The 22078-nt window shown below is 40.0% G+C and overlaps 1 protein-coding gene across 11 annotated transcripts in view; it reads left to right on the top strand.

Moving 5' to 3' along the window:
- The window catches only part of Epb41 (erythrocyte membrane protein band 4.1), a 152563-nt gene that overhangs the window by 65000 nt on the left and 65485 nt on the right, over window positions 1-22078 (top strand). For 10 of the 11 annotated variants that reach the window (XM_038333430.1, XM_038333432.1, XM_038333435.1 and 7 more), the window contains exons 1-4: window positions 5957-6434; window positions 9980-10186; window positions 13405-13509; window positions 17662-17704. In XM_038333430.1, coding sequence (XP_038189358.1) covers window positions 5964-6434; window positions 9980-10186; window positions 13405-13509; window positions 17662-17704 — 826 coding nt within the window. In that variant the 5' untranslated portion in view covers window positions 5957-5963. Of the gene's footprint in view, window positions 1-5956; window positions 6435-9979; window positions 10187-13404; window positions 13510-17661; window positions 17705-22078 lie in introns of those variants that run through there. The other variant, XM_038333436.1, reaches the window with a different exon arrangement.

Below are 22078 nucleotides of genomic sequence, written 5' to 3' on the forward strand. Positions count from 1 at the left end.
CTACCGCCCTGGGGCAGAAACATCCAAGCAGCCATGTTTTTACAGACAATTACTAGCCTGAGAATTTACAATAGAGTTGCCACTCCCTGGTTTATTAAAATCTTTTATTAAAGTACAGGTTGACTTTGAATTGAAGCATGTTTTTGGCATAAAGCTAAGCATTTATTAAAGGAGAGAGGGATGGGGAGAGAGAGAGAAAGAAAGAGAGAGAGCTGAAGCATTTTTTTAAGGTTTTGAAGAGGCTGTTTATCTGGGAAATGAGGATGTCTACAGGGTGGTGATAAGATAGCATGGTGAACATTAAGAATAATGTGTGTCATCAAGTAGATAATAAATGCTTGCTACTGCTATTATTTCAATTGAAATCTAATCTTAAATGATAGCTCTCTTCTAACTGTACTTCTTCCTACTTCCCTATTGTGATCTTATTCCAGCCAGCCTGTGGATCTTGCTGGATCCTAAGGACTTATACTATTCTCACTAATTCCTCTGTCTGGAATTCTGTTTGTTCATGCACCTCAGGTTTTTTTTCTACTGACGTCTAGATTCATCCTTAACTTAAAAGCCACCTTCCTAGTGTCGCTTTTCTTGGTCACTTGAGTTGTGAGCTCTTACTTTAGAGTGTTCTCTGTTACTTTGTAGTCCTGATTCCACTGAGAACACCTTGTCAGATTAAACAGTGTTTTACCTTTTAGTTTTAGTTATTCATGCATTTCTTACCTACCTTAGAATTGTGTAGTAGAGACAGACCCAAGCCAAAACCTCACACCTGATTAGTACTCAGTAACCATGGGTAGGTAACTCTGTGAGCTATCTGAAGAGTAAGGAGATAATTAATGTGGACAGCAAGGAAAGCTTTTATAAATGCCACCAATGGTATTGTTCTCATAAAGTTTTCTACCTACAAAGCATTAATGGAATACCAACTGTATTAATTTAAGAAAGATTTAAAAAAAAAGATGGAAGTCCTCATTTGGCCTTCTCAACCAGCTTAGTATGGGGCCATAACGATCTGATTTCCCTGAAGATAACAGACTCACACTGTTGGGACAAGTGCATCTTTGATTCCAGATGCTGTATACTTCTCAGGATTTGCAGGATTAAGATTGAGTTTGAATGGGGGCTCATCACTTTGTCTTCAATATTGTACGGATTTTTTTTTTCCTTTACAACAATCAAAAGAGCTCTTTGTGACATGAAGTAAATAGATACTTTCCTCCAGGATTTGTATAATAGAATCATTCAGCAGTGAGTCTGCAGAGGGAGTCCTGGTTCTGCTGCTGACTGTATCCTCCCTTCACCATCCAGCCTGTGGTCTGTAACCTGAAGAACCTGATTGCGCGTGTCACTGATTTGCCAGGACAAGTTTGAGCTACTGAAAAATAATTATTTATTGAGCTGAACTGGTGGCGTGCTGGCACTGTTAGTCCCAGTACTCAGGAGATAGAGGCCAGAGGATCAGGAAGGAGTTCAAGGTCAACCTTGGCTACCTACACAGTTTGAGGATAGCCTGGGTTATATGAGACTTTGTCTCAAAAGGCCAAAACCAAATTATTTGCTTACATGTTTAATTTTTTGTTTGTTTGTTTGTTTTTAGAGACAGGGTTTCTGTGTGTAGCCCTTGCAATCCTAGAACTTTGTAGATCAGGCTGACCTCAAACTGTCTGACCTACCTCTGTCTCCTGAGTGCTGGAATTAAAAGTGTGGGCTACCATACCCCATTCTTTTTTTAAAATAATATGTTCAATTTTGTGGCAAAGTATATTGATTCTTTATTGATCATTGTTATTCTGTAATTCTTTGCATGTCTTAATCATTGTGTCCTAATGGTAAGGAGATTTTATGAAAGGGGAGAGATATCCAGAATGCTGAGTCTGGGTAACTGTCATGTCTGCATGGGGAATGTGGCAGTGTCATGCTTCTGTGATTGGAAAAATTCCAAGGCCTGATTTTGAGTTCTAAAGAATGTGAATGGTTCTGCTTGCATGCTTAATAACATGGGCTTTGTTTGCTTCTTGTATTAGCTTAGCAAGCATTTGTTGAGTAAAGCTTTCCCACCGTACATTTTCCACCTTCTGAAAGTGGCTCTTTGCTGTTTGTTTGCTAGGCGTTTTGAAGTGCCTTCCTACAGTGACTGTTTGTGGGGTTTGTGCTTTGCTATTTAAAGTGTTTTCAGAGGGCCAGTAGCACAGGTATCAAACTTGGTAGGAAGATAGACTCTCAGGCCACATTCCAAGTGGGTTGAACTCAAATCTGTATTTTAACAAGATCACTAATTGATTCTGTGCAGGCTGAAGTTTAACAAGCACACAGATAGCACATGGACTGTTACCGTCTGTGTGCGTGTAACAATTAAAGTACTTACTTGGTACTTTCTGATATAGCGATATCGTTAGAAGATGATTCTGTCTTTAAAACCAGAAGAAGAAAAAGCCCTAAAACTCAAGAATAAATACTCTGTCCACTAAAGTTCAGGATTATCAGAGGCTAAGTTGTTTTCATGCCTGCTGAGACTTTCCCAAGTTTGCAGTGTTTTGAAGGTCTGTATGAGAGAAGCTTAGTGTACAGTCTTCTGCGTCAGGACATTTTAGTACAGAGATGCTTTCTGTTCCCTTTTGGTCAGGCAGATGTGGAAATGTGTGTGCAACCCATGGACAATAGCGTGTCATCCTCAAGTTTCCTTGCTTAGTTTTGGCAAGAGACTATCATGTTGCTTTCATTAATCTTGCACAGTAACATAGGTCAGCATCCAGATCCCAGCTCTCTCTCTCTCTCTCTCTCTCTCTCTCTCTCTCTCTCTCTCTCTCTCTCTCTCTCTCTTCCTCCCTCCCTCCCTCCCTAACTTCCTTCCTTTCTTCCTTTCTTTCTTTGTTGGTTTCTTCAAGACAGGGTTTCTCTGTGTAACAGCTCTGGCTGTCCTGGACCTCACTCTGTAGACGAAGCTGACCTCAAACTCATTGAGATCCGCCTGCCTGTGCCTCCCAAGTGCTGGGATTAAAGGCATGCTCCACCACCACCCGGCTCCAGGTTTTCTTTCTGTGTTGTTTAATTACTCTGAAGTTTAAGGAAAAGTACTTTGGGATCTATGTGTTTTCTGTTCCTGATACCATTTTATTTCTCTTAAAGTACAGGTGTGCCTCAGGAGCAAGCAATAATAAATAAATAAATAAATAAATAAATAAATAAATAAATAAATAAATCTATCTGAGTGTTGATTGGCCAATGCTTTGTGCAGTGTTTACAAAGACCATATTTTGTATTTATTAGCTCAGTCATTTCAGTGGCTTAGTAAATGAGAATAGATTTATGTCTTTAAATACCATGACTTTAAAAATACTGTTAATGTTTAAAAATAGAGTTAGTGTTCTTCTAAGGGCTTTCTTTTTATAGCTATTCCTTCATTTATTTCAGCACCATTTGTAGTAGCACAACCTACTAGCTGTGTTGGCTTGGGCAAGTTTACTCTTTCCCAATCAAGTATTAGCCATTCCTGACCCAACCTACCATCCAGGATCCTATGAGATAGAGCATATTCAGGGTATTTCTTGAATTTAAATGTCCTCAATTACAAGATAAGATGATTCATGCCTTTTTTGGGGGATGGGGTTATTGAAAGATTTGAGGTAATGCAGGTAAGACCCCTAACATGACTCTGACACAGAAAACAGTACCCAGTGCAAGCATTAGCTGCTTCCCCTTTCCCTTGATCTCTTCCATATATGTACAGTTATTCTAGATGTGGCTCTTGCTATAACAAGATTCCTGTTGCATTCTTCTTCCATTGTATCAAAGTTGAATGGAGAGAGTAAACTTCTTTATGGCAGAGACCTTGTTTTGTTTACTGTGGCATCTTTGGCGCTTAGCCTTGGTCCTGTACTAAGTGCTTGATGGATGAATGAATATGCTTGAATAAATTTAGAGGGTGCCTTTGTGAAGTTTATAGACATCAGATGTACTCAGATAAAATTAAGTCATTAAAAAAATTTACTTGTCCAGTGAAATGGCTCAGTGGATAAAGGCATCTGACTAGAGTTTAATCCAGAAACCATGGCTGGAAAGAGAGAGCTGACTCCCACAAATTGCCCTTTGACATTCACAATTAAAAAAATGAGCCAGGCACACACTTTAATTCCAGCACTTGGGAGGCAGAGGGTCTCTGAGTTTGAGGCCAGCCTGGTCTATGTAGTGAGTTCTAGGACAGCCAAAGCCACACAGTGAGACCCTGTCTCAAAAAACACCAGCAACAACAAAAACAAACTAGCAAACAAAGAAAAAAAAAACCTAAACTTTTATTAAGTAACTGTGAAGATGGGTCTGTCAGAAAAGTGCCTGCTGCCCTACAAGCAAAAGGATCATAGTTCAGAGCCTCAGCACCCAGGAAAAAAGCTGAGCTCAGTGTCACATTCCTGTAATCCTTGGTACTGAGGAGACAGAGCTAGTCAGCTCCCTGGAACTCATTGAACAGCCAGCTTAACCAAATCAGTGGACTCCAGGTTCAGTGAGAGACCCTGTCTCAAAAACATAAAGTGGAGGACGATTGATGAAGATACCTAAAGTTGACCTCTGACCTCCCTTATACACATACACACACCCTCGCATACATACACCACACACACAAACACCTAGTAGCTAGTCTATGCAGGTACTGTTCTATCCATTGGGTGTGCAAGTGGTAAAAAGACTCAGGGGCTGTATAGTGGTTCAGTGGTTCAGAGTATTGCTTCACTTGCAGAGCTCCTGAGTTTGATGTGCAGCACCCACACTGGAAGGGCTTACAACTGACAACTGCCTGTAATTCTCGCTCCAGGAGATCTGACCGCCTCCCTGGCTACCTTGGGTACCTGCACACACACATGTATATTGACACATACAGAGATTAAAGATAGAATGAATCTGTTAAAAAAAAAAAAAAGACCTAAGGTCTTATTCTCATGAGATCCTGTGTTTTAGATGGAGAGAGGGTTATATGGAAGAAGGGCGGTAAGCGCGTCAACAAGGCTATAGTGTGGCAGGGCTGAGAGGCTGTGTTTGGGAATGAGGGCTGCCACTTTAGTTGGAGTGCCTGAGAGGCCTCTCTCAGAGACTTGACCTCTGAACTGGAACAGCAGTGGCAATGCCCTTTGATTCTTATCGTGAGGCTTGAGTCGCAGTGCTGGAGCTGTGACATCAAAAGGCTAGAAACCATCAAGTCTCAAATATGTGAGGCTTGTAACCTTCTCCCCTAAAGTGAATCAACACTGGCTTCCTAAGAGTTCCCCTGTAGCATTTCTCTGACTTCTCACTCCCCACTATAATGGTTTCACTTCCTACTTTCAAAATTGCTGAGCATTCAAAATCATGTTTCTCAGAAGGAAAGTTGTTTTGAAGAGCTTAAAATCAGATACCTCTGAGATTGGCGTTTGGTGTTGCATCTTTTGTGTGATTGTTTTGGCTGTATACTTATTCTTGGTGTTGTCAACTCTGCTAGCAAATGATCAGAATTCTACATTTGCTCCTCCTAATGGAGAAATCTTCATGCTAAGAAATATGAGGAAGAAAAACAAGAGAGATTTGCGGAACTCTCTAATCCAATTGTCTCTGGAGTATGGGATTCCTGCAAATCTTGCATTTTCGATTGACCCTGTGAAAGGACAGTCTCCAGATAAGGCCCTGTTTTAGGAAGCATGAAGGCGTATTTGCTGTACAGCTCTGAGCCTTGAATTTAACTGTGGTGTGTTTCATTACGTGGCCTTGGTAGATACTATTTTAAGCTAGCCTTTTATAACTTAAGGCATTAATAATTTATCCAGGATGTATAGGTAAAATGTTTTTGTGCTTTAATGTAAGGTCTTCTGTTTAATGGATTGGAAGTCTGTTGGTGATCAAATCCAAATATATTAGTCTTTTGAGGTTTTTGGGTTTGGCCTTTAGCAAGGTGTTTTGCTTATAAAAGTCCCCCTTCTCTTCCTTTTAATAGGGACATCATGACAACAGAGAAGAGCTCAGTGGTTGAGGCTGAGGATTCTCAGCACCAGCAACAGAAGGAAGAAGGTGAGGGAGCCACAAACTCAGGCCAACAAGAAACTCAGCTGGAAGAGGCTTCCCAACCAGCTGCTGAGGGTGCTAATCAGTGTGAGCCGAAGCTGAGAACATCCAATGGGGACACTCCGACGCATGAAGACTTGACCAAGAACAAGGAACGGACGTCAGAAGGCAGAGGTCTGTCACGACTGCTCTCCTCGTTGCTCAAAAGGCCCAAGTCTCAGGTTTCTGAAGAAGAAGGCAGAGAAGTAGAGTCAGATAAAGACAAAGGTGAAGGAGGGCCAAAGGAGATAGACTTTGGAACCAGTCTTGATGAAGACATCATTTTAAAGGCCCCTATTGCAGCTCCTGAGCCTGAACTCAAAACAGACCCATCTTTGGATCTTCATTCATTAAGCAGTATAGAAACACAGGTAAGGCGTTCACCTGTGGGGGAGAGTATAATGAAGATACATTATATCTGCACTTTTCATAGAAGAATATTTGCTATTATTTTTTATGAGTCAGTTGACTTAGGCATTGATAGTGATAAATAGCATAAAGAATTTCTGCTCTAAAGAAATTAATGTAATCAGTTGAAACCTGACTTAAAAAAATATGCTCTATAAATCAAAGAAATGAAGGAAACTATTAGATGAGTTTATCTAGTCCATATATCATCTTGCTGTAACAACAGAACAAATTTGAGTTTTAATGAGAGAGCAAGAAAGAAGTGAGGTGGTTTTGAGTTCATTTTGGTGGAATTAGGGATGGGCTAGTTACCAGCCAGTGTGGCCCTTTTGTGAAAAATATATGTGATCAATCTGAGTCACGCCTGCCCTATTTGGACTCTATGCTAGGGAGCATATCACTGAAATGTTAATTCCATCCTATGTGTAATGGTTTTAATTTTTATCACATTTATTTATTTATTTGTGCATGTGTGTATGTGCATGTTTAAACATGCATGTATTATAGAGTACATATGGAGACCAGAGGACAACTCTGGGAAGTCAGTCTCTTTTTTTCCACAGTGTGGTCTTCAGGAATCAAACTCAAGTAGCCAGGCCTGGCAGCACGTGCTGCTTCCTGATAAGCCATCTCATTGGCTCCTTCTGTCGTGTTTATTCATGCAGGGCTTTAACTTTGTCACAGTATAATTAAACATAAGTTGTTGTTTTCTCCAAAAAAATATGTAAAAGCACTACTAGCATAATTCAAACTGTCTTCTGGGAATCTTACTTGTTTATAGCCTTGTTGCTTACAAAGTTATTTTCAGATTTTACTTCTGTAGCTTTTGAACATTATCTGGATTGTTTTAAGTCCTGTATGTGCTTCTGTGAAAGGTCTAAAGAGGTATATAGTTTCATTAGGATTTTTTAAAATTATTACATGTGTTTCTGGAAATATTACTTGTGTATTCAGAGTGTCAAAGGCTGACTTTAGGATGAAATCATAATAGGTACTTGCTGTTAGTGAAACAATATTAAAAACAAAACCCAGGGTTGGAGACTCACTGAGTAAGAAGGCTTGCTGCACAAGCCTGGTGACCTAATTCAAATCCCTAAAACCCTCATGAAACGATGAATGTGGTAGCACGAATCTGTAATCCCAGCATTCCTTTGGAAAGATGAGGGGTGGAGACAGGAGTGTAGCATAAATTCTAATTGTTCTTAATAATCAGAGTCAGCTATTGGGGTGAAAGCTGAAAGATCAGAGAAGCAGAGCAGCCAGCCACTAGAATTCTTACCTTTACCAAGGCTCAGACGCAAGGGGCGATCCTGAACTCAGACTGGCTTCTCAGACTGACTGCATCAGACTGCTCTGAGCTCCTGCCTCTTCCCATCTCTCTCTGCCCATCCATATCACTCCCTAGTGCTGGGATTAAAGGCATGTTATCCGAAATGCTGGGATCACCTTTGTGTGAGCTCTGTTTCTCTTTTAGACAGATTCAATCTTGTGTAGCCCAGGGTGGCATTGAACTAACAGAGATCCCTTTGCCTCTGTCTCCTGAATCCTGGGATTAAAGGTGTGTGCCACCACTCCCTGGTCTCTAGTGGCTTAACTCTGTACTCTGATCTTCAGGCAAGCGTTGTTTGTTAAAACACAAAGTATCACCACACAGGAAACTCACCTGGAAGCTTGTGGGTCAGTCAGCTAAGATTGAATAGTGCAGTAGCAGAAACGAGAGACTCAGCCTGAGGCAAGGTAGAAGTCAAGAATTAAATGTGCATTCACACACACATAACATACATGAATCATACACACATGAACAAAAAAAACCCCAAGATTCACTATATAATAGTTGTCTCAGGGTTTCTATTGCTGTGAAAAATACCGTGATCTTGGCAACTCTTATAAAGGAAACCCTTTAGTTGTTCAGAGGTGCAGTCCATTATCATGGTAGACATGGTAGCATGCCAGCAGACATGGTGATGGAGAGGTAGCTTGGTGGCAACAGGAAGTGATCTAAGACACTGGGAGGTATCTTGAGCATATATAAGATCCTCAAAGCCTGCCTCTACAGTGACACACTTCCTCCAACAAGGCCACACCCATTACAACAAAGCCGCATCTCCTAGTAGTGTCTCTCCCTTTGGGGCCATTTTCTCTCAAACCATCACAATAGTTATGAATGAGACATATGGGATCAAAGTAGGGACTGCAAAACACAGAAGAGTGCCAGGCCCTCGTGCTTGCACAGCAAACTTTACTGACGGATCCACTCCCTTTTTGAGAGAAGGTCTCGCAATGTAGGCTTGCCTAGCCTGGAACTTGTTATATAGACCAGGTTGGCCTCTAACTCATGGAGTTGCACCTACTTCTGCCTCCTTATTGCTGGAATTAAAGGCTTGCACCCATACCCAGCACTCACTTATTAGTTTTAAATATTTATTTATTCATTAAGAATAATTATTGAAAACCTATTGTGTAAACCAGGTTCTAGGATAGATGTACCTTGATGAGTTAAACACTGTAAATGGTGGACCAGTGAGATGGCTCGGAGGGTAAGTGCTTGCTGCTGCCAGCCTGATGGCCACACACATGGAAGTGGAAAGAGCAACATTCAGGGTGTTGATATAAGAAATAGCTCAGTGTGATAGGACACACGCAGCTCATGAAGGCTTCTCTGAAGATGCTGAAATGGTTGTGAAGGCTACATACCAGCCTGTCAGCCACCTCCTGAATCTCATACAGCAGGCAAGCAACTCAATTTCTTTTTCTTTCTTTCTTTCTTTCTTTCTTTCTTTCTTTCTTTCTTTCTTTCTTTCTTCCTTCCTTCCTTCCTTCCTTCCTTCCTTCCTTCCTTCCTTCCCCTCCCTCCCTCCCTCCCTCCCTCCCTCCCGCCCTCCCTCCCTCCCTCCCTCCCTCTCTCCCTCCCTCTCTCTCTCTCTCTCTCTCTCTCTCTCTCTTTCTTTCTTTCTTTCTTTCTTTCTTTCTTTCTTTCTTTCTTTCTTTCTTAGTAAATGTCAACCATGTATTGTTTTGGAAGAAAGGAATTCATAGAATTTAGTTAAAACTCATTGAATTTATTGTGTTGAGAGAAAGAAAATAATCCAGTATGACTTCTAATCCCAGCACTTAGTAGACTGAGGCAGAACTACAGGTTTGAGGGTAGTTAGCTGTCTTTAATAATAATAACCAAAAAATGTAGGAAAATGTATGCTGAAATATTCTCTGACTTTCCTGTGTAGCATTGGGATGACTTACGGATTGCTGGAGGAGCCAGCTTCAGTCTCCCCTCCTCCCTTACCCTTGTTTGGATGTAGCAAGGTAGGGAAGAGTTGGGGCGGAGCCACAATTTTTAGCCTGATACATTCATTTCTTAATGCAGATATGTAGGGATACGAGGCTTCAAGAACTTCTCTGAGCTGTTTATAAAATTTAAAGCCTGTGACAAATCGTTTTATTCACAGTTAGGAGTGTGTAACCTGTTTTGTGAATGTCTTTTCACTGACTTGGTGTGGTGGATGTGCAGCCAGCTCAGGAAGAGCACAGAGAGGATCCGGAGTCTGAACCGAGGGAAGAAGGGATTGAAGAGTGCTCCAGGGCAGGCGTGAAGGAGGACCTCGAGTCAAAAGCGGAGAGAGAACCCGAGGCTTCGCAGAAGCCGGTCAGAAGGCACCGAGACATGCACTGCAAGGTCTCTCTGTTGGACGACACAGTTTTTGAGTGTGTGGTGGAGGTGAGTGTGTTTTAATCCCAGAGTCAGCTACAGTCGCTTTGTGTGGGGTGTGGGGCTAGTAAAGATAAGACCCACTCTGAGGACCATTCCGTAAGCAGAAATGTTAACGGTGACTTTCTGGAGATGAAGTTGCGGGAAAATGGGAGTCTTATTTTCTCCTCCCTGGATCTGTCAAGGTCTTGAGACTTAAGCGTGTGGTTACTTTTATAATTTTAGAATCATTTTCTTTTTCAAAAGATGTGTATGTGTGTGTGTGTGTGTGTGTGTGTGTGTGTGTAATACTTCTCTATGACCAGATTTCCCAAGGTAGGCTGAATTTCTGATACTAGGTCTAGCTATCCCCATAATTATGTTTGGAAATGAAATCTCTAGATGTCTCAGGGTAAAAGCACCTGCAATTCAGTTGTGAGTTCAAATCCCTAGAACCCACACAAAGCTGGCTGCATTAGAATCTGTAATTCTTGTCCTCCTGCAGTGAGGTGTGTACAGTGTACAGAGACAGGAGAATTCCTTCAAGTTCATGGGCAAGTAGCCTGGTATGGGCAGAGACAAAATGAGAGATGTTTCAAATAAATAAGGTACAAGGCAAGGGACTGACACCTGAGGTTGTTTTCTGAGCTCCACATGCATGCCATGGAACTCAAACACACATATATACATGTTATACACATACGGGGTGGGGGCAAATAATTAACGTAGATAGTAGTTACGAGGCTGGAGAGAGATAGCTCAGAGCACTTACTGCTCTTGAAGTTGCAGAGGACTGAGTTTGGTTCCCAGTACTCACAACTGTCTATAACTCCTGTTCTGGGGATTGGGCACCCACTTACAGCCTCCTCAGGCACCTGCAAACATGTGGTATACACAGTTTCATGTATACACAAACACACATACACACACACAGAATTTCTGTTTAACATTTCTGTTTCCCCAGATCTAAGCCTCAATCAATCTGATATATTTTTAGTCCCATGAAATAGACTATAGAAAAATAAATCATATAATGCCATTTCTTTTTTTCCCAGTTAGAAGGAGACTGAAATATAATGCCATATCATAAAATTTCTAATGTTTTATGAAAGAATCAGTAATTGAATCAGGATTTTACAAATGTCAGTTTTCAGCTTCTTTCTTTGTTCCTTCAGGATGAACTGAAACATCTGTTAACTATTGCTTTAACTTGCCAGAAGTTGCCAGTTGTGCTGTGGTTGCTATATGCACAATTATTGCAAGTACTAGTAGCTTTTATAGACAAAACATGTCATTCATGTGCTTGAGTTTTATTATTACTGACCAGATTTTGTGCAATTATAAATGTATCCAACCACAAGCATTCTAAAGTATTATGTATAGAATGTGTATGTGTGGTGTGTGTGTGTGTGGTGTGTGTGTGGTGTGTGTGTGTGTATTCTATATATAATACTGTTGTTTTTGAGACAGGGTTCTCTGTGTAGCCCTGGCTGTTCTAGAATTCTATTTGTCCAGGCCGGCCTTGAACTAACAGAGATCCGCCTGCCTCTGCCTCCCGAGTGCTGGGGTTAAAGGCATGTGCCACCACTGTCCAACTATATTTTTAATTTTGTAGTTGTTGTTGAGATGGAGAGTCATGTAGTCAGGCTAGTCTTGTCATGTAGCCTAGGATGATCTTGAATTCCTGAATCTCCTGCCTGTGTTACCCAAGTGCAAGGATTACAGGCATGTGCCATTATGCCTGACTCAAACATGTTATTTCTATGATGAGAAAATATAAATATTTGTTCTAATATGGGTTATTGAGGTAATAAACAGCTAGAAGTTTTCAACAAATAAGTTTTAGTGATAAACTTTTTGATTGCTAGAACTTCTGGCTGGGAATTATGAATGAAAGTGTTTAGGGACTTGTACCTGAATTCTCAAATTATTGACTCTCATTTAGAGTGAAATCAGAAAAAAAGGTTAAATTTAATGATGTTATATAAATAAGTTAACACTAAATGAACAATTATGCAAATTATTAATGGTTATTAAAAATAATACATTAACAGGAGACTGTGTCAGCTGTATGTACTAAAAATATCTGTGCAGCTAGGGCATAGCTCAATATAGTGCATGTTCCTGACACCCGAAAGGCTCTGAGTTCATACCTGGAACTGGGAAGGAAAGTTTGTAAATTTTGAAGTATTTTTATATATATTTCTCAAAAGGCATTAACACATTTCTGATTTTTTAGTTAATGGATATAAAAATTCTTATTTTATGGTTGAAGAGCTAGTGTTAATTGAATGACACAGCTGGCGAGCTGGTAAATAGAGGAGCCAGGTTGTTGTTTTAGCTTTAATTCACAGCCTGTAAATTATGGCATGCTTCCTTGTAAGAGTTTAAGTGCCAGCTTTAGAAGTGTTTTGACTTTGTAAAGAAAATGATTTTTAACACTGCTGAGTAACTGCTATAACATCTAGTGTCTGTAGATTGTCTATTTCTGACTCCTCAGAAAGGGGTTTTAGGAAGTTTGGGTATAGCTCATTCTTATTGATACTTATTTTGAAAATAATTTCCACAGCCACAATTATCATCTGTTTTGGCAGGTTGAGTTAGTAATTTAGTTGATCATGGTAACTGGTAGTGACCCATAGCATGGCTCAGGAAATGCTGCACAAAAAAATTATGAGAGAATGAGAATGAATGAATGTGCTTAGTTGGGTGTGGCAGGACATGCCTGTAGTTCTAGCACCTAGAATTGAAGGCAGAACCAGGTGGTGGTGGCACACACCTTTAATCCCAGCACTTGGGGAGGCAGAAGCAGGCAGAGATCTCTGTGAGTTTCAGGACAGCTAGAGCTATGCACTGTGTCTTAAAAGCCAAACAAACAAACAAACAAACAAACAAAAAACCCAAACCAAAACAGACAAACAAACAGAAAGAATCTAAGATAGGAGGATCACAGAATGAGACCCTGGTTTGGGGGTGTAAATTTTTTTTTTTGATGGAGGTGGAGAAAGAGGGGAGGTGGGATTTTACTTAGCATTGTGGCTATTTCCGAAGTGCTGTAATAATATGTTCTGTTTATAAGCTGACATATCCAGAAAGAGGGGGGTTTTATAAATCATGTTCTATTTAGACTGAGAATGTATTAATTACCAAAGGTAAAAAAGGAAATTGGAAAAGAACATTTTTTGAAAAAAAATTGGTGATGAATACAGGAATAAGAACCCTTAACTAATGTTTGTGTATCTTCACAGAAACATGCTAAGGGACAGGATTTGCTTAAGCGAGTTTGTGAGCACCTCAATCTGTTGGAGGAAGACTACTTTGGTTTGGCTATTTGGGATAGTGCAACCTCTAAGGTAAGGAGACTGCAGTATAAGCAGCTGGCAATTTCAGTTCTCATGTTGGTAACAATGTCTGCCTGCCTATTGTCATGTTGGTAACAATGTTTGTACCTGCTTCTCCAAGGCACTGGTAAATTTTGTCTCAGATTTTCTTTCTTTTCTTTTTTAAAGATATTTTTCTTTTTAAAAGAGATTTTCTTTCTTTTCCATTTTAAAGAGAGAACATTACAAATGTGCTTTGTTCATCAAGAGAAAATACCTACTATGCTTATTCCTACAATTTTAATGATAAGAAAATTGAAGTTCAGCACGATTATCCATATCAAAGTTGTACAGCTAATGAGTGGTGGAAAAGTTAAGATACCTGACCCTTATCCTTTACTGACTACACTATTGTTCTCAATTACAGTCTCTGTCTACCATCACACTCCCTATAGTTAATGTCATTCCTTTATTTTAGACCCTTCAGTGATATAGGAATGACATTAATTATAGGAAATGTGATGGTAGACAGAGACTATAATTGACAACAAATGCTGCTTTATTTTAAACCCTTCAGTGGACAAGTGGTGGCACATGCCTTTAATCCCAGCACTTAGGAGGCAGAGGAGAGTTCTAGGCTAGCCTGGTCTACAGTGCAAGTTCCAGGACAACTAAGGCTATACAGTAAATTCCTGTCTCGTAAAACAAAAAACAAAAAGAAAGAAAGAAGAAGAAGAAGAAAAGATTTGATTTAAACCCTTCAGTGGCTTCTACTTGCCTAGAACTTAATGAAGCCCGGTTTCTTAGCACTAAGTATGGTCTCCATGTTCTGACCCTCACAGTACCTTTCAGTTTTACCTCTGTGCTTAGGTAATGCTGAACTACACAGAGCACCTCTTTTGTACTTTTGTGCCCATCTAATCATTTTCATCTCTTTTTTGACTGATTCATATTTCAAGACTCAGACTCTCCAGATACCTGGAGAAACATTTCCTAAAATTCCCCTGCATCCATGTTCTGAGATGCTTTGAGCTTCAGCGTAGCGCCATAGTTATTTATACCCAGGACAAGCAAATTGTTGTTCATCGAACATCTCTCTCATTACTGACCTCTCCTTAAGTGCTATTTTTAGTCTTTTTTATAAGCACAATGCCATTCACATGAAGTCATTTCTCAAAGATTTGTTGGCTAAATAAAATACCGAGAATTTATTTATTTATTTATTTATTTATTTATTTATTTATTTATTTTTTGTGACAGGGTTTCGCTGTAGCTTTGGAGCCTCTCCTGGAACTAGCTCTTGTAGACCAGGTTGGCCTCAAACTCACGAAGATCCACCTACCTCTGCCTCACGAGTGTTGGGATTAAAGGTGTGCACCATCACTGCCCAGTGAGAATTAATTTTTTTAATGTAGTTTCATTTCATGAATGTTGGTGCTTTGCCTGCACATATTTCTGTGTGAGGGTGTCAGATCCCTTGGAACTGGAGTTATAGACAATTGTGCGCTACCTTGAGGGTGGTGGGAATTGAAACCCTGTCCTCTGCAAGATCAACCAGTGTTCTTAACCACTGAGCCATCTCTCCAGCCCCGAGAATTGAATATTTTAAATTGAGCATAGAAGTATACATACTGATTTTGTTATTATTAGAAAGTCTTAGTTTTGCTTTTGATCTGTTTTTGATCATTTTCAAAACAAATTGCTGGGTGGTGGTGGCACACACCTTTAATCCCAACACTCAGGAGGAAGAAGCAGGCAGATCTCTGTGAGTTCGATGGCAGTCTGTTCTACAGAGTGAGTTCCAGGACAGGCTGCAAAGCTACACAGAGAAACCCTTTCCCAACAAAAAACAAAACAAAACAAAAAAGTTATAAATTGCTTGAATTTATTTTGTGGGGTGTGCAGTGGTCAGAGGATAACTTTTGTGAATTGGTTTTCTCCTTTTACCACAAGAGTTTGGGGATTTGACTCAGGCTTGGCAGTGGTGCTTTTACCTGCTGAGCCATCTCACATCATAAGCAATTACTGGTTCTGAAAGATAGCTCAGACTTTGAAGCTCCAACGTGATTGACACAAATCTGGATTTGCTTTTTCAGTGTCAGCTTGGTGGGGATTTTGGCCCCAGTCTTATACTTGCTCTTGGGATTTCTGGAAGGAAGAGCTGGGAAGTCTCCTAAAACAGTGGAGAATATAGAGCACTCTGCTGTGGGAGCAGACACCCTCTCCAATGCAATAGAAAGTTGCCATTAGTAAGCATTTTCGGTTGCATATAAACTGAGTGTTTTCAGAGGTCCCACTAGACTTAGCATTGGTGTTTAATTCCCTTGCCTTTGGACCAAAGGAGAGGCAAAGAAAAAACATTCAGATACTTCCTTTATGACAAGGCTCAAACATGTATGTGCTTCATTTTTATGTATATGTCTGTGCATGTGTGTATACATAGGTATGCATGTGTATAGAGGCCAGGAGGTTAACACTGGGTGTCTTCCTCTTTTGCTGTTTACCTTATTTTTGAGACAGGGTCTCTCAGTGGAGGTGGAGCCCACTGGTTTTTATATACTGGGCAGTCAAGTGTATGAAAGCTCCAGGGATCTTCTTGTCTCCACACTCCAAGCACTGAGATTGCAAGCATACACAACCAAGCCCAAATTTTTATCTGGGTGCTGGGAATCAAGCTCAGGTCCTCATACTTACATGACATGCATTTTACCTCTTGAGCTATCTCCAGTCACGTATGTAATTCATTTTCATACTGTAGAATAGCTTCCTATCAAGTGGTATTTATTAATAAATATTCCTTAGTTTTCCATGTTAATTGTGGGGGAATAAAAAAGGAAACTTTCTTCATTCTTATGCATGTAGTTTGTGGTTTTGACTATCTATAGCTGCCAAAGTAGTAAGTATATAAACAAGTGTAAAAATTGTAGTGGTTGAACCTGTCCATTTGGTAGGGTATCTATTTGGTCATTCTGTGTTCTGTCTGTGTTGGTAAAAGGTGAGGATGGAATACCATACTTCCTCCCCCCTGGAAATTACTAAAATTCAATTTTAAATCTTTTGGATGAGGGAAAGAAAAGGGTTAGTTAGGTAAGAATAGGGCATCTGGAATTTTGTTAATGTTATAATTCTTATGTGTTTGCTTTGCGACTTCATTTATTTGTGTGTGTGTGTGTGTGTGTGTGTGTGTGTGTGTGTATACTGGTGACTAAGTCTGGGAACTTTGCACATGCAAGTATGTATTCCATCACCGAGTTTTTACCCAAAATGTGTATTATCTTACAATTTTAAATATTTTAATAGTTTCAAATCTAATGTAAATGAGTTAGGTGTGGTGGTACATACCTTAATCCTAGCCCTTGGAAAACAGGCAGAACTTTGTGAGTTCAAAGCTGGCATGGTCTACATAATGAGTTCAGACCATTTAGAGCTGCATAATGAGACCCTATTTCAAAGGGGAAAAAAAAATGCTGTTCTAAATAGTACTAGAAATTTAGCAGTTTTTGTCTTTAAACATCTCTCATTGAGGCCTTTGAAGGATTGTTACTAGTGAAACTGTTTCTGAAGTGCCAGCATCTTGCAGGGGACGTGCAGGTTAAAGAGGCCTGCTGTGGTTATGTATAGTGGGGTTGTGGAAGAACAGAGAAGGGGGAGAGTGGCCAAGATGTATTCATTTCAGTAAACATTAACTGGGCAATGAACCGTGCACCAGAGGCTGGGCTGACATAGAAGATTTGAACAAGACCAAAGGTTAGAGGAGAAAATAGGATTTGGATGATGTCACTCACTCACTGTCTAGATCTTTAATAATCTTTCCCTAACACTGTAAATAGCACACGCTATTTCACATTCGCTGTTACAAGCAGGCTTACATATATGAACAGCTCTGTAAGATGGATACTATGACAGAACTTACATTTTAGAGATAAGGGGACTTAGGTATGGAGAGTCTCTAGATACTCAGCCCAGGACATACTGGAGCATGGATTCAAACCAACCTCTGGTTCCCTTCTTTGCTGCTGAGAAACCACTATGCTTTGTAACATTAACACAGAGGCTTCCAGGGGGAAATGCAGGTTCAACTGGAGGCCTTTTCCCCAGGTAGCCAGGGAGCTGAATTGCTTGCGTGTTCTGGAGCTCCGTGTGAATGCCTTTTCTTTCTTTCTTTCTTTTTTTTTTTTTTTACAGACATGGCTGGATTCTGCCAAAGAAATAAAAAAACAGGTTCGAGGTAAGTGGATACAGCCCTTTTATGGATCTCTCTTTTTTAGTTGGGCCAGAGGATCCCCAGCCATCACTGGCTGTGAGTCACTTGAGAGTCCTGACTGTGGCAGACTGCTTTGAAATAGAAATAAAGCTTTTCCCTGGAAGGGCCGATTCCATAGTAGAAAAATATACTAGAGGTTGACAATATTGAGATGTAGGTCAGATTTTGACCATAAAAAGACAAAACAAAAACCAACTGGGCAAAGTTGGAAAAGTAGGACTAGGTGAAAGTAACAGAAGGTTGGAAAATAACAAAAATGAGAAGATGAAAATGGGACTCAGTTCTCAAAATGGCAGAGACGGAACTGTGCTAGCCACCGGCAGGAGTTTGCTGCTGGATCTTGGTCCTTTTAGTGCTCTAGGCTGTTGTGTTCTTTTAGTGTTCTAGACTCTTGTGGTCTTTTAGTGTTCTAGACGCTTGTGATCTTTTTAGTGTTCTAGACGCTTGTGTTCTTTTTAGTGCTCTAGACGCTTGTGTCTTTTTTGTCTGGGTTGTGTGCTTTTCTGGGTGGTAATGAAACCTGTGTGATCCTACACTACCATGTTTAGGCCAGGAGTCTCCTTTTGTCTAGCATACCCACACTGTGTATGCTGCAAACACACTAGTTGCTTAGTTAGCTGTGAGGTTATCAGATAGTCTATCACAGGCTTGTGTTAAGTAAACCTTTTGTTATTTAATAATGGCCACGAAGTACCAGAGTAGTGATGTTGGCAATTTGGTTAGGCCAAAGAGAAGTTACCCAGTAGTCCTTTAAGTGAAAAAGGTAAGTTCTCAAATTGGTGTTATTTATAGGGTTCAATACTCTTCAAGATTGTCAGCATCCACGGGTGGCCCTGGAGCACATGCCCTGAGATAGGGAAGGTGATGCTTGTCATCCTTTTGTAAATCTAAGGAAGGAAAAATGAAGGAAGACTTGTTTTCCACTGGCCGTCTGGCAGTGGCGCTCCTCTCGTAGCTTGAGCATATCGTACTGTTGCATGCCCTGCTCGAACTGCTGTTCTGGCGTAAAAAACGTGCAGATTAGTAGTTCATAGCCCCAGACCCAGTGGACTCATTGAGATGGCACATCTTGACTAAAGCCAGCTAGCTATCACTGTAGCTTCATTTATTTCTGAAGACCCTTCAGGAAATACGGTGGTTGTTACTCATCCTGATGAGTGGATTTTAACTCTTTTGTCACCCAACGAGAATTGTTCACTTGTTTCTTGAAACATTTCTGTTATCATGAAACATTTTTCTTTAGCCCTTGATCATGACTGTTTTAGCATTCTTTAATTTCATGTTGTTTTTGTTTTAACATTCTTAAAATAGAGAAGCAAATTTTTTTTCCCTTTGGATTGGCAACTTTCTACATTTGTTCTTCACTGATAAAAGCTTGAATTTATTATTTTATAATTACTATTTTTGTTATTACTATTTTGAGACTGGTCTCACTAGATAGCCCAAAGCAAGCTATAAATAAATCTACATACCCAAGACTCTATTAAAAATAATGATGAGGCCGGGCGGTGGTGGCGCACACCTTTAATCCCAGCACTCGGGAGGCAGAGGCAGGTGGATCTCTGAGTTCGAAGCCAGCCTGGTCTACAAGAGCTAGTTCCAGGACAGGCTCTACAAAAACTACAGGGAAACCCTGTCTCAAAAAAAAAAAAAAAAAAATAATAATGATGAAAGTCTTCCTACCATATGGGGGAAAATCCATAAAAACTTTACCAGTGAGTCAAATATACTGTCAGGAAGCATGTTACAAAGGGGTTTTCCTTTTTAACCTTTTCTTCATATACTTAGTGTATACTTATGGCAATTTTATTTTGAAAGTTTTATTGCGAGTATACATGTGTGTGTGTGTGTGCATACATGCATGTATGCAGAGGTCAGAGAACAGCTTTTTGGAGTCAGTTTTTTCTTCCACCTCACATGGGTTACAGGGATTCAATTCAGGTAGCTAAGCTTGTGTGGCAAGCACCTTTACCTGCTGAGCCATCTCTATAGCCCCCATGAATAATTTAAACATCATCAAATCTAATCAATTAGATTGGTATAATCTGTGAGATATTTCTAGGCAGATAGGAGTTTTTCAGAATGTACCCAGGAGAAATATACATATCTGGGTTTCAGCTACTTGAGGGCCTCTCTCAAAACAAGTAGACCAAAACAATTACACTGTACATGGTTTTAAAACCCAATTATAAAAGTAAATGTTACAGGTATACAATATAACATTTAAAGGTGCAAACGAAAATAGCACCAGGTGAATCTTCCTACCCTGCCTTAGTCATGCAGTTTCCTTTTCTGGAAGCAACCATGGCAACTAATTTCCTGTCTTCCTTCTAGACAAGTCTGAGTGCGTTTAACACATACCCATGGTCGTGTCTACTTAAATATGTGACTCATCTTTCTGTATAACAGGGTATTGGTATCTATGCCTGCCTATCTCTCTCTCTCTCTCCATCCATCCATCCATCCATCCATCCATCCATCCATCCATCCATCCATCCATCCATCTATCATCCATCTATTTTCCATCTATCTATATTTCATTGTTTTAAAAAATGATCACATACACTATATATAATCATATTTCTGTGTATTTTGGATTACTCTCATTAGTTTCCTATTACATTCACGTTTGCATTTTTTGATATATCTCTGTATTTGCTAAGTATCTATAGATTTTTTTTTGGTATGTGTATGAGTAATTGTTTTTGTAGAGGTAGACGTGTGTGTACCTGTTGTATGGAGGGCAGGGGTCCACCTTGGGTTCTATTCCTTGGGCACTGTCTACCTTGTAATTTGAAATCCCTGAAATTCACCAGATATGCTGGTCTTGCTGGGCAGGGAGCTCCAGGAATCTGTTGTCTCCACCTCCACAGTGCTAGGATTACTAAAGTGTGCTATCATGTACAGTCTTTTTTCTTTACTGTGGGTTCTTGGAACCAAATTGAGTTTCCATGCTTAAAAGGCAAGTGCTTGAACAACTGAGCTCTCTCCCCAGTCCAGATTCCTAAAAGTAAAGCTCAGGCCTGGCCGTATAGCATAGTGATAGAGTACTTACCTAGCATAAACCAAAAAAAAAAAAAAAAAAAAAAAAAACCCACAAAGGAGAAAAATAGCAGAGCAAAAAAACCCCAAATTTGGGCTTGAGAGATGGCTCAGTGGTTAAGAGCATTGCCTGCTCTTCCAAAGGTCCTGAGTTCAATTCCCAGCAACCACATGGTGGCTCACAACCATCTGTAATGGGGTCTGGTGCCCTCTTCTGGCCTACAGGCATACACACAGACAGAATATTGTATACAGAATAAATAAATAAATATAAAAATAAAAAAAACCCCAAATTTAAATTGTAATAGAAATTCAACAAAGAATGGAGGCCATGTAACAAAGGCCATGTTCCCCATCCATCAGAATTAACGTAGTTAGCATTTCTGTTTGTCAGCAGAGAGAAGTCAGAGCTCCTTGGCTTTCTTTCCAGTCACACCCCCTGCCTGTAGCAGTCTGCTGACAGCTGGGGGACTTTCCAGTTCTGTTTCTGTCCCTTTCATACAGTCATCCACGTGCAGAAATACAAAGTTGCTTTGTCCTGTATTGTGAAATTTCCTCAGAGCCAGCTTTTTGAATCTTCTTCTAGGCCTATCTGTCTTTTTTTCTCCTGCCCACTTGACTTTAAGTTCCTTTATTTTCTTGGTTCTGGATGAGGGCTCTCTCTTGCTGAGTCAGGCTAGCCGCCCTCATGCATGTCAGGCAGCTCACAACTATCTGTAATTTTGGCTCACGTGCATCCAATAACCTATTCTGGCCTTTGTTAGTAACTGCACACAGGCAACACACACCCATAGAAATAATTCTTTAAAAGATTTATTAGTAGGGCTAGAGAGATGGCTTAGCAGTTAAGCGCATTGGCTGCTCTTCCAGAGGACCCAGGTTCAATTCCCAGCACCCACATGGCAGCTCACACCACCTGTAACTCAAAGTTCCAGGGGATCTGACTTGCTCACATAGACACACATGCAGGAGAAATACCAATGCACATAATTTTTTTTTAAAAAATTACAAAAACAGCCAGTTAACTTAAAATTATTAATAAAATGTTTTAACACAGTTTCAGAATTTTAGAAAATTTAAACAAGGGATAGTCCACAGGCAAGATATGCTTACACCTTTTCTGTATGCTGAAAATTACATGTAATTTACCCAAATTACATTTTAAAAAACGTTTAGCCCATGTACCCTCCTCCACTTTTTCCACAAAGATCACTACTTTCTTGAACTTTGAGATAATTATTATATTGAATTTTTGGGAGTGTTTTTAATTTCTTCTGGGTTTTTATTATTTTAAAA

This window comes from Arvicola amphibius, chromosome 6 (genome assembly GCF_903992535.2).
Source record: "Arvicola amphibius chromosome 6, mArvAmp1.2, whole genome shotgun sequence".
In the NCBI taxonomy this organism is placed as follows: domain Eukaryota; kingdom Metazoa; phylum Chordata; class Mammalia; order Rodentia; family Cricetidae; genus Arvicola; species Arvicola amphibius.